Source organism: Acipenser ruthenus, chromosome 15 (assembly GCF_902713425.1).
Source record: "Acipenser ruthenus chromosome 15, fAciRut3.2 maternal haplotype, whole genome shotgun sequence".
Lineage (NCBI taxonomy): Eukaryota > Metazoa > Chordata > Actinopteri > Acipenseriformes > Acipenseridae > Acipenser > Acipenser ruthenus.
Window position 1 is genome coordinate 16,900,674 of NC_081203.1, and position 12,182 is coordinate 16,912,855.

Sequence of the window (12,182 nt, forward strand, 5' to 3'; positions counted from 1 at the left end):
GTTGTAAATTATTTGTGTGCACCACTTTCAAATGAATACATAAAGTTTTACTAATTACACAGTTGTGAATTGAAGCCTTGTTTACTTACTAGTGTTGGGCTCCAGAAAGCGTAGACCACATCCACAATTTCACCCACTTTGCTGGCTAACTGCTTTTCACCAGGCAAGTTATTAAAAGCTTAAGTGAAAAGTTTTTAGATTAAAACTCGTCTCTTGTGGTACTTTGCATCTCGCAGATAATCATGGAAAATAACCAATAAATGCATGTAAACGTCTCTCATTCATTCAGTTCTTGCATGTATGCAGCCTTGAAGTGCTGCCCCTAACCTGAAGAGTCCTGGTAAAAGATTCTGCAATCACTTCCAGGGTACTTGTTACTCTACAATGGTTTAGCACTGACACACTGCTGAATACATTTAGGCTGATTCCAGCTCAAGTGCACCAAGGAGGGGTGCTTGACTCCTTATGACAAGCTTTGACCTGTTTGTCCTGGTCATTCCCTACATGGGGATGGGGGAGGGGGGGTTTGAAGATCATACATGTGGCTTTTCCACCCCCTATAGAAACATTCTCACCATGTAGGCGTTACACAGCTGCTGCACAAGACCGCTGCCCTGGACCTCTCTTGCTGCAAACTGCTTATTCCAAAATATACAGTAAAATGATACTCAAATACATATTTACAAATGGCACCAAAAACAGACACCCCAAAGTCCATTAGTAGATTGTATAACTTAAACTCATCCATTGCATCAGTTTTACATATTACTGCATCAGCTTTGAGAACTAATGCTTTAGTGACTTTACCACACTGTAAAATCGGAAACAAAAAGCTGCTTAGTTGTTTGTTTTTTTACAAGCTGATATTTTCACTTTTTCAATAATTTTGTTTCTGTAGTTAGTTTCACTAATGATATTCAAATAAGAAATATATTCCTGTCCAAATGCCAAACTCTAGCCCTGTTTGGATAATCGATTGACAGAAAACCAGATTCTTTGCAATGGAATTTATTCAGATCTTTTCTGTGTTTTGATTCCAAAGCAGTCTAGGCTCCCATTAGGTTTGGGTGAATTGAGAATACTTGATTCCTTCCCCTGGCTTGATAGAAAATGATAGATGAACTGAATTTCAAGTTCACTTTTTTTTTTTTTTACCACCAGAGGGCTCTTCACCTCAGCTTCTTGCTTGATGAAATCTCTTTTGTTGCTCTCTTAACCCCATTTAAATGTGGGTGTATTCTACTAATCAATAGCTTGTTTATAGGCTGTATTGCATGTACACATCCTAGCCACGGTATTAGAGCTGTAGCAGATTGGATTTGGCATTGTCCAGGTGTGGGGCATGTTCTCCTAGTATACCCCAATTAAGCATCATTGCAGATCCATTCCAGCCAACAATGCTGCACTTGTATAAATACCCTGATAAGTTCAAGATGATAATGCATCCTTTCAGTGGCAAAACTATGAATTGTTTTAGGTGCATGAGTGAGACTTTGGACGTCTTCCGTGGCCACCACAATCCCTGGATCTCAATCCAATTAAGCATTCTTGGGGTGAATTTGAACAACATATTTGTCACAATCCTTTGCCTACCTCTCTGTTCCAATTGTGTGAAATATTAATGACGGAATTGATTCCAGCACCTTGTAGAGTCTGCACATTTTTACCATCTCTAGCCCTTGTCCTTTACTGCCACTGTAAGTTCCATTCTTTAGTGCAGTAAATAATGCCTTCATTTTTCACCTCTCCCCTGTCTACCTCAGGCAATACTTACGCATTTCATACTGGCACCGGTTGTGTGTCAATTCAATTGCAGGATCACCTGAGACATACACCATCTCTCTTGCTCAACAAAAAAACCCATCTAATGACAAATCAATCCCATTTTAAAGGGTTTCTTTAAATTGTATTATCAGAACCACCGAGTCACAAATGACTCCACACACAGTCCATACACACAGACACACAGTGAAAAACACAGGCAATCACACATACATACTACATGCATGATAAAAGAAAACATGGCACATAAGAACACGTCAAAAGAAACCTTTAATTAGAAATAGTTATATACATAGTAGAATTAAATTAAACTATACAAATATTAAAATACTATCTTCACACCCATTGCAATGTACAGATCCAAGAGAAAACCAAAACAATTAAGGAAAAAGATTAACATTCTGTACAGAATTCATTACAATATTGGAATTTGACATGTTCTTTTTGTGTAGTTAACCCCAGTTCATTTGTTGTTTATAAATTGCTAGTACCATCTGCAGACATGTCTTTTAATGGCAAATAGATTATTATGAAATAGGAGCATTGAACTCCTCTCTCTCTTGACACATCGCTGCAGACACCGTACAACAGTGCACAACAGCTTTCTGGACACACAATCGTCAATATAACAAGATTCTCTTTGTAAAGGTTACATTTCCAACATAACAAAAAATATAATAATAATAACAATCTTTATCTTTAGGTTCTCGGGCTGAAATAAAAAAAAGCAGCCTGGTTTCTCATTAAAATAATTGGCTTTTGTATTAGGGAATTGCATGTGTGTCCACAGTTTAGAATAATATTGTACATCTGTAGCATTGTACATCAATGTTTTCAGAGACTGAATAAATTCTCTTTTTGCCAGTATACCGACAACATTTCTGCATAGACAAAACAAACAAAAATGAACAATTCCATCAGTAAACACAGCAAATGAATCCTTATTTCTGCATAATGTACATTCAGAATTTAAGGCAATATTGAATCGGTTTGCCTTGAACAATTCCCTGGCAGTCATAACAATAGAAAACCAGCTGACCCACTGTGACACTACAGTCAACTTGAGCCAGCATGAGGACCTAAAGAGGATATCTGTTTGGCCAAAGCACACAATTTAAAATGTACATGAAAACAAAACAAACACACAAAACATCATCATCATTTCAAATCTCATCTTACTCCCATACCCCTCCCTCTCCCTTAAGGCACAGGCTCCAGGGTCTCTGCTCACCACCTTCACACAGAAACAGGGGGGCCAGAGAGGGAGGGAGAGAGATGGATTTCAGAACAGATTACAGAAGATATACAAGAGATACAAAAACAGATTCCCACAAGCAAACAATTCCCTTTCTTAAACCTAGAACTCATCTTTAATTGAACACAAAGGCTGAAAGATGTGTTTATAGCGCAGCCCTCTAGACAGCAATGGCAGGTTTGGAAGTCTGCCTCTCTTTGTCAAACACAGCCTGCATACCCATACAGCATGGGAGAACTCTCGAGCACTGTGAAATACATGACCTCTCCAGCACTGTGAAATACATGACCTCTCCAGTACTGGGAAATACATGAACTCTCGAGCACTGTGAAATACATGAACTCTCCAGCAATGTGAAATACATGACCTCTCCAGTACTGGGAAATACATGAACTCTCCAGCACTGGGAAATACATGAACTCTCCAGCACTGTGAAATACATGACCTCTCCAGCACTGCAAAATACATGAACTCTCAAGCACTGTGAAATACATGACCTCTCCAGTACTGTGAAATACATGAACTCTCGAGCACTGGGAAATACATGAACTCTCCAGCACTGTGAAATACATGAACTCTCCAGCAATGTGAAATACATGACCTCTCCAGTACTGTGAAATACATGAACTCTCGAGCACTGGGAAATACATGAACTCTCCAGCACTGTGAAATACATGAACTCTCCAGCAATGTGAAATACATGACCTCTCCAGTACTGTGAAATACATGAACTCTCGAGCACTGGGAAATACATGACCTCCAGCACTGGGAAATACATGACCTCTCCAGTACTGGGAAATACATGAACTCTCGAGCACTGGGAAATACATGAACTCTCCAGCACTGTGAAATACATGAACTCTCCAGCAATGTGAAATACATGAACTCTCGAGCACTGGGAAACACATGACCTCTCCAGTACTGGGAAATACATGAACTCTCGAGCACTGGGAAATACATGAACTCTCCAGCACTGGGAAATACATGAACTCTCCAGCAATGTGAAATACATGACCTCTCCAGTACTGGGAAATACATGAACTCTCGAGCACTGGGAAATACATGAACTCTCCAGCACTGTGAAATACATGAACTCTCCAGCACTGTGAAATACATGACCTCTCCAGTACTGTGAAATACATGAACTCTCGAGCACTGGGAAATACATGACCTCCAGCACTGGGAAATACATGACCTCTCCAGTACTGGGAAATACATGAACTCTCGAGCACTGGGAAATACATGAACTCTCCAGCACTGTGAAATACATGAACTCTCCAGCAATGTGAAATACATGAACTCTCCAGCACTGGGAAATACATGACCTCTCCAGCACTGTGAAATACATGACCTCTCCAGCACTGGGAAATACATGACCTCTCCAGCACTGGGAAATACATGACCTCTCGAGCACTGGGAAATACATGACCTCTCGAGCACTGGGAAATACATGACCTCTCGAGCACTGTGAAATACATGACCTCTCCAGTACTGTGAAATACATGGACAGTTAAAGAAGATAGAATGAGAAGACTTATCAGAAAATAAGGAGAGTTGGACATCCACCTGATACAAATTATTATTATTAAAAAAAAAAAAATACTACTACTACTACTACTACTACTACTACTACTACTACTACTAGTACTACTACTACTACTACTACTACTACTACTACTACTAATAATAATAATAATAATAATAATAATAATAATGTAAACCGGGCCATAGTGGGTCAATTGCAGTGAACTTGTAGATTTAGTACGGAGCTGCGGACTAGCTAATACAGTACTATCTCAGGATCATCCCCAGCTGCAGACTAGCTAATACAGTACTATCTCAGGATCATCCCATTACTTCCAGCTAATTATATTTTTCGCAACAAGACTGAAATTGTTTTATTTAAGAAACTTAACATCTTAATTATTATTGTTTTTTAATTTATTTATTTTTTGAACTTCAGAAAATGATGTATGGAAAAGTATTCACACACGAAAGGAAATACTAAGGCTGAATTGCATAAGAACATTTTCCCATTTTCTTGAACCAAACTCACAGGTATAATCTAATTTTCCTAAAACACGACCAAAATTAATGAAGCTGCGTTAAACAAAACTTGTATTAGTCCTCATTTAATTCACACAGAAAACAAATGCATTTGTTTATGGGACCAAAGATGTATTGTAGACTATATAAGGTGTAAATTGAATCAGAAATGCAAATGCCATATTTCAGGTGTAGCCTATATAAAAGCTTCATCTCAGTACATCCACACAAGGGCAATCATGGCCAGTAGTCGTGTGAAACGTTATACAACGGGGCAAAAACTTTATTTCATAGAGTGTATAAGAGATTGTGTTCAAACTGTGGAGGATGGCTGAATGCTGCCTTCCCAAGAGGCGGTCAGGTACAGCAGCAAATTTAAAAAACAAACAAAAAAAAAAATCTCTGGAAGAGGCTGAAAGCAGTGACACTAGAAAGTCATACTGGAATTATGTATTATTATTACTTATAAAATAGGCCTAAGTTAAGGTGAAGAAGGATGAAATGATTTCGTTGAAAACGTTTTGACACGTGTTTATTTTAAAATTATTTTATATACTCTTTGGTAATGAATAGTTCAATACATCTGGGGATTTTTCATATTTGTTCCAGTTAGTACGATACCACAAGTCTTTAGTCTAAAGAAATTGCTAGACTAACTTAGTGACGTGATTTAGTATCCTCTAGAGGGCAGCAGTAGTTACTTTGGGTTTGTTGCACTTGAGAACATCTTTAATACACAGCTGGGGACTATCTGGAGCTGCTTAGTTTGTTAAAATAGGTATTAAGTTGCGTACTAGTTTAGTACCATGCTCTGTACTAACCACGGGATCATGCCCAGTGTACGCTTGTTTTAGTTCGTTGCAATGGACCCAGAGATACTAACTCACTTTGCAACTCTGTGTTTGTAAGCTTGGCTGTATGATGAGTTGTGAATGTGTGTGGTGTGCATGCTTGCGTTGTGCTAATTCTGCAAATATCTAATTATATGTGCACTTGTGTTTAATGCTTTGTGTAAGGTTGGGTGTGGGCAAGTAGTTCTGTGTTTGAATGCAAGTCTGTGAGTATATTGTGAATAATTATGAACTTTATTTAGCGTGAATAATTGTGAATGTTTATTTGGTGTGTATGCGTTTGTGAAGTGCGAGTACACGTGTGTCAGTGAGTAAATGTACATAAGCTACAGTCACTGCTGTGCACACAGAGCTGCATGCGTGTTAAACAAACCCAGATACAAGGAATCCCTCTACTTAAAGCCTGCCCTTCATATGGTCTGTGTTAAACCGCTCACTGCCTGTTTGCTGGAAACCTGCATCTATCAATGGGGTAAGCAGGCCTACCGAAGCCTGGCCATGCAGGAAGTGCTCTGCATGAACGAAAGTAAATCATACTGGCGAAACAGTCTCTGTGCAGTCCTTTGGATGACAGGCTGTGGCTAGTTGGGTTTGGAGGAGGGGGTAAAGGCTTCAGAGCGCACAGTCCAGGAGGGACTGCAGAGATAGCGGCGAGGGGGAAAGCCTAAATAAAGGCAGCCAGTCAGCTGGCTTCATGCTTCCTTTAACAAAGGAATATCTGCAAAAGAAGGACAAACAAATATTAGATTAGAGGCAGAGGTTTGCATTTTCCCTACACATTACACTTACTTAAAAAGAGTATTGGTAATGCACTGTAAAAACCGGAGGCAATATAAATGCAACATTAAGAAGGCTTCTCCAGTAGTGAGAAGAGAAATATCTAGATCTTGCTTTACATTTTTTTTTTTTTCAAAAAGGTGACTTGAACTAGTATATTACATCGTGTAACAAATTTTTTATTTTTTTTGGTTCCTGGGTAGTAAGTGTTATTTCCTAATTGCTTATTCCTCAAAAGTATAGAAAATGGCTATTATTCCCCACAAACTTTGCTTTTGTGACCAGGACAGTGATATTTTGAAATGTACCTATCTTCCAGAACATTCCAGATAGATTCAGTGCTGAGTAAACTTGGAGTAACTTCTAGAACTTTCTAGAACTTTCCAGTAATATAAATAGTAGTATAAATACAGGGGCCTTAAGCCCACCAGTTCAGTTTAGTTCCAGCTGCCTAAGTGGATACATATCTGGACGCCTTGAAGTATGATGAGTACGGCTGGGAGGTCATAGGAGACTTCAAAATGGTGGCATTCCTGATGGGTCTCCAAGGCGGTTTTACCAAGTTTCCCTGCTATCTTTGCCTTTGGGACAGCAGGGACACCAAGGCGCACTACCACAGGCGGGACTGGCCACAGCGGACCGAGTTCTCTGTGGGGAGGAACAACGTCAAGTGGGAGCCACTGGTGGACCCCCGGAAGGTGCTGATGCCACCACGGCACATCAAATTGGGCCTTATGAAACAATTTGTCAGAGCTCTAGATAAGGAGTCGGCAGCCTTCAAGTACCTTCAAGACTTCTTCCCTAAGCTGTCTGAGGCAAAGGTCAAAGCCGGTGTCTTCGTCGGACCACAGATAAAGAAGATCCTGGAGTGCAATGAATTCCCCAAGAAGCTCACTAGTAAGGAGAAAGCGGCTTGGAACAGGTTTGTCGCAGTGGTTCGGGGCTTCCTGGTCAATCACAAGGTCGAAAACTATGTGGAGCTGGTTGAGACTCTGGTGAAGAACTATGGCACAATGGGCTGTAGGATATCCCTCAAAGTCCATATCCTTGATGTTCATCTTGATAAATTCAAGGAGAACATGGGAGCGTACTCGGAGGAGCAAGGCGAGCGCTTCCACCAGGATATACTGGACTTTGAACGCCGCTACCAAGGACAGTATAACGAGAACATGATGGGAGACTACATTTGGGGGCTGATTCGTGAAAGTGATTTACAGTATAATCGTAAATCTCGAAAAACTACTCACTTCTAAATCTTTTGTAGTCATTTTTGTATTACTTTAGTATAAACACATGTTAATTTGGATTCATATGGTTTTTTTTCTGACTTTATGGGAACGAAAAGACACAAATTCGCCCGTTTTCTCATTGGAAATAGGTAAATTTCAAAATATCACTGTCCTGGTCACAAAAGCAAAGTTTGTGGGGAATAATAGCCATTTTCTATACTTTTGAGGCATAAGCAATTAGGAAATAACACTTACTACCCAGGAACAAAAATTGTGTTACATAGTGTTATTGATTTGGTTAAATGCAGTCTGGAAGTAGAACATGTGTTGGTAAGATGAAAATGAAACAATGAAGTTCATATCTGTAAAAATCCATTCAGGGGCCACATGATGCGACTTCGGTACAACTTGAGACATCTGAGTGAAAGTAGGAAAGACTCTTAAAAGCACATTTTAAAAGAGTGAACTGATAACACTTGCCATCAGCGAAATCCTCTGTGCAGTTGAGGGACAGTAGGCTGTGCTCGTCGCTGCTCTCCGAGTCTTGCCGCTGAGGACGGGTGGCTGCTGCGCTGGCCCAGGAGGAGGAGGAGGAGGAGGTGGGGGCCGGGTGCACCAGCACTGTCTCAGAGCACTGAAAGCCGCTGGCCTGGCTCCCCTCAGCTTGTCCCAGGGTGTCTGACTCAATGGGGGAGTCCTCCGACAGGACAATCTGCACCCGGGACTCGGCTGGGGGGACGCTGGCCCCCCTGCTGCCGTACACGGCCTCCTCATACGAAGGCAGAGCCACCTGCACACCCCCCACTACGATGGAAACAGGATCGCCAGACACTCCGGGGTCACGCCTGAAGAGAGGCACAAAGGACAGGTGAGGATTGCACTTCTTACTGCTGCCGCTGCAAACACAGGACAGCCTCTGATGGGTCACCAGATTCACTCATTTCTCTCTCTCAGTACATATCAGGGGGTCCACAGGTCTTCCAAAGTCACCCCCACCCCACTCTCTAGGTTCAGATTCTGATGCTCAAGCCCAGTCTTTATTTTACATTCTTGTGTCTAAGACGGGGCTTAACTTGTGTTGTCTGGACTGGAACAGTTCCAGGTCTGAAGCCTGGCCTACAAACCAACAGCCCTGTACCATGTGCATGCTTTCACTGTAAAGGTCTCCGGTGTGTGACTTTCAAAGAAATATGTTTTAGCAAGCATGCATTTTTATTTTAAAAAACAGGACATCTGGTACTACAGCTATAGCGAAAAGTTTTGCATCACCTATAACTTTAGAATTGAGACCATTTAAAACATTTTATATATATATATATATATATATATATATATATATATATATATATATATATATATTATATATACACACACACACAGGTGCACTCCACTTATAGTGGACTCCAAGGGTCAATGGAAATCAGTACTTTATAAACGAAGTACGTAGTAAACACAATTTGAAATGTGGTATGTAACTGTGAAAATGTAACTGTAACTGTGAAAACTGTGCATATTAAAACACAAAACATCTGCCTGTGGAACAGGAAAAATGCATATTAAAACACAAAACATCTGCCTGTGGAACTGTATGTATTAAACAGTATATACATTACAAACATGTCAGTTTTAACCAGAGTAAATCCCATTAAAACCCATGTTGTTTGGCAGGGACATGCCTCCTCAATACGTTATCAGTGGAGTGCACCTGTATATATATTTATGAATCAGTCCTTAGAAATTCTGGCATGTGATTGGTTAAAACCTCATCACATGACCCAAAATAGATCCAACTATTGCTCCTGTGACGCTGCTTACGGTCAATAGTTTTTTGTTATTATTTAGTCCAGTTATATAAAATGCTGTTCATGTCATTTTGACAAAAGCGGTTTAGAGTGAGACATGCTAAAGGAAGTGGCTAAAAAAACGGGACTTTGAGATTTTGAGAAACATGTCGGGACACCAGGACCTTTAACAGAAAACCAGGAATGACAGCAATCATCCTATGTCTAACCCTTTTATACTCTCCAAGAATGTTCACCTACAATCCAGCATTTTCTAGACTTTTCTAGAATTAGGTTCTGCGTTATCATATTGAAATTTCTAGCACCTTGTAGACAATACTAATATGAATTTACAAAAAAAAAAAATGGTGAAATAAATAATTGTAGACATCTAACTTTTCCTCATCCCCAAAGCAAATATTCTAAAATTCTTTGTTTTCGAGAAATTTCTAGAAATTATACATTTCCACTGGGGTATGTAAACTTTTGACTACAACTGTGTATATCTATCTATCTATCTATCTATACACACACACACACACACACACACACACACACACACACACACATTGACTTAATTTTTCTGACCATTCTGCCATCCTCTTTGAACTATCACGACGTAGTTCTATTAAACGCACAGTGCGCTCTATCAAAACTCACCCTTATAACTCACTGATTTATTTTTGGAAGCATTAGCCTACTCAAGCCTACTCAAGCTCCCATCCAGGCAGAATCAGTTAACACGTTGGTGGATTATTACACCACCACCCTGAGCACTATCTTTGACACTACAGCACCTATCAAAACTAATAAAGATAACCCATGCTTTCTTTTTAAAACAATAGCTAAACAACTAATCAGCAGAAAGAGCTCTCCTTGGTGCACTGGCACCAGTTAGTGATGATGATTTTATGAACCATTTCGACAAACAAATCATTCATATAGAAATCAGATCTCTATACTACTGACAACTAAAACAAGCTGCTCAAAGTGATTTGTCTGGGTTCTGATATACAGACGTGCTCAAATTTGTTGGTACCCCTCCACAAAAAACGAAGAATAACAAATCAATAACACAATTTTCTCTGAAATAACTTGAAACTGACAAAAGTAATTGGCATCCACCATTGTTTATTCCATATTTAATAGAAATCAGACTTTGCTTTTGATTTTTTATTCAACATAATATTGTAAATAATAAAACAAATGAAAATGGCATGGACAAAAATGATAGGACCGCTAACCTAATATTTTGTTGCACAACCTTTGGAGACAATCACTGCAATCAAACGTTTTCTTTAGCTCTCAATGAGACTTCTGCACCTGTTAACAGGTAGTTTGGCCCACTCTTCCTGAGCAAAACTGCTCCAGCTGTCTCAGGTTTGATGGGTGCCTTCTCCAGACTGCAAGTTTCAGCTCTTTCCATAGATGTTCGATAGGATTCAGATCAGGACTCATAGAAGGCCACTTCAGAATAGTCCAATGTTTTGTTCTTATCCATTCTTGGGTGCTTTTAGCTGTGTGTTTTGGGTCATTATCCTGTTGGAGGACCCATGACCTGCGACTGAGACAGAGCTTTCTGACACTGGGCAGTACGTTTCGCTCCAGAATGCCTTGATAGTCTTGAGATTTCATTGTGCCCTGCACAGATTCAAGGCACCATGTGCCAGGCACAGCAAAGCAGCCCCAAAACATAACCGAGCCTCCTCCATGTTTCACTGTAGGTATGGTGTTCTTTTCTTTGAAAGCTTCATTTTTTCGTCTGTGAACATAGAGCTGATGTGACTTGCCAAAAAGCTCCAGTTTTGACTCATCTGTCCAAAGGACATTCTCCCAGAAGGATTGTGGCTTGTCAATATGCATTTTAGCAAATTCCAGTCTGGCTTTTTTATGTTTTTCTTTCAAAAGTGGAGTCCTCCTGGGTCTTCTTCCATGGAGCCCACTTTTGCTCAAAAAGCGACGGATGGTGCGATCAGAAACTGACGTACCTTCACCTTGGAGTTCAGCTTGTATCTCTTTGGCAGTTATCCTTGGTTCTTTTTCTACCATTCGCACTATCCTTCTGTTCAATCTGGGGTTGATTTTCCTCTTGCGGCCGTGCCCAAGGAAGTTGGCTACAGTTCCATGGACCTTAAACTTCTTAATAATATTTGCAACTGTTGTCACAGGAACATCAAGCTGCTTGGAGATGGTCTTGTAGCCTTTACCTTTACCATGCTTGTCTGTCTCCTCAGACAACTCTCTCCTTTGCTTTCTCTGGTCCATGTTCAGTGTGGTGCACACAATGATACCAAACAGCACAGTGACTACTATCCTCCATTTAAATAGGCTGAATGACTGATTACAAGATTGGAGACATGTGTGATACTAATTAAAGAAACTAATTAGTTTGAAATATCACTATAATCCAATTATTTATTATCTTTTCTAAGGGGTACCAACAAATGTGTCCAGGCCATTT

At 40.1% G+C, this 12,182-nt stretch overlaps 1 protein-coding gene across 1 annotated transcript in view; it reads right to left on the reverse strand.

Annotated features, from left to right (window-relative positions):
• Positions 1-2,033: 2,033 nt before the first annotated feature.
• Positions 2,034-12,182, reverse strand: part of LOC117422392 (sushi domain-containing protein 6-like) — a 46,818-nt gene continuing 36,669 nt past the window's right edge. The window contains exons 5-6 of the mRNA XM_058987222.1: positions 8,421-8,785; positions 2,034-6,652 (exon numbers count right to left, since the gene is read on the reverse strand). Coding sequence (XP_058843205.1) covers positions 6,627-6,652; positions 8,421-8,785 — 391 coding nt within the window. The 3' untranslated portion in view covers positions 2,034-6,626. The remainder of the gene's footprint in view (positions 6,653-8,420; positions 8,786-12,182) is intronic.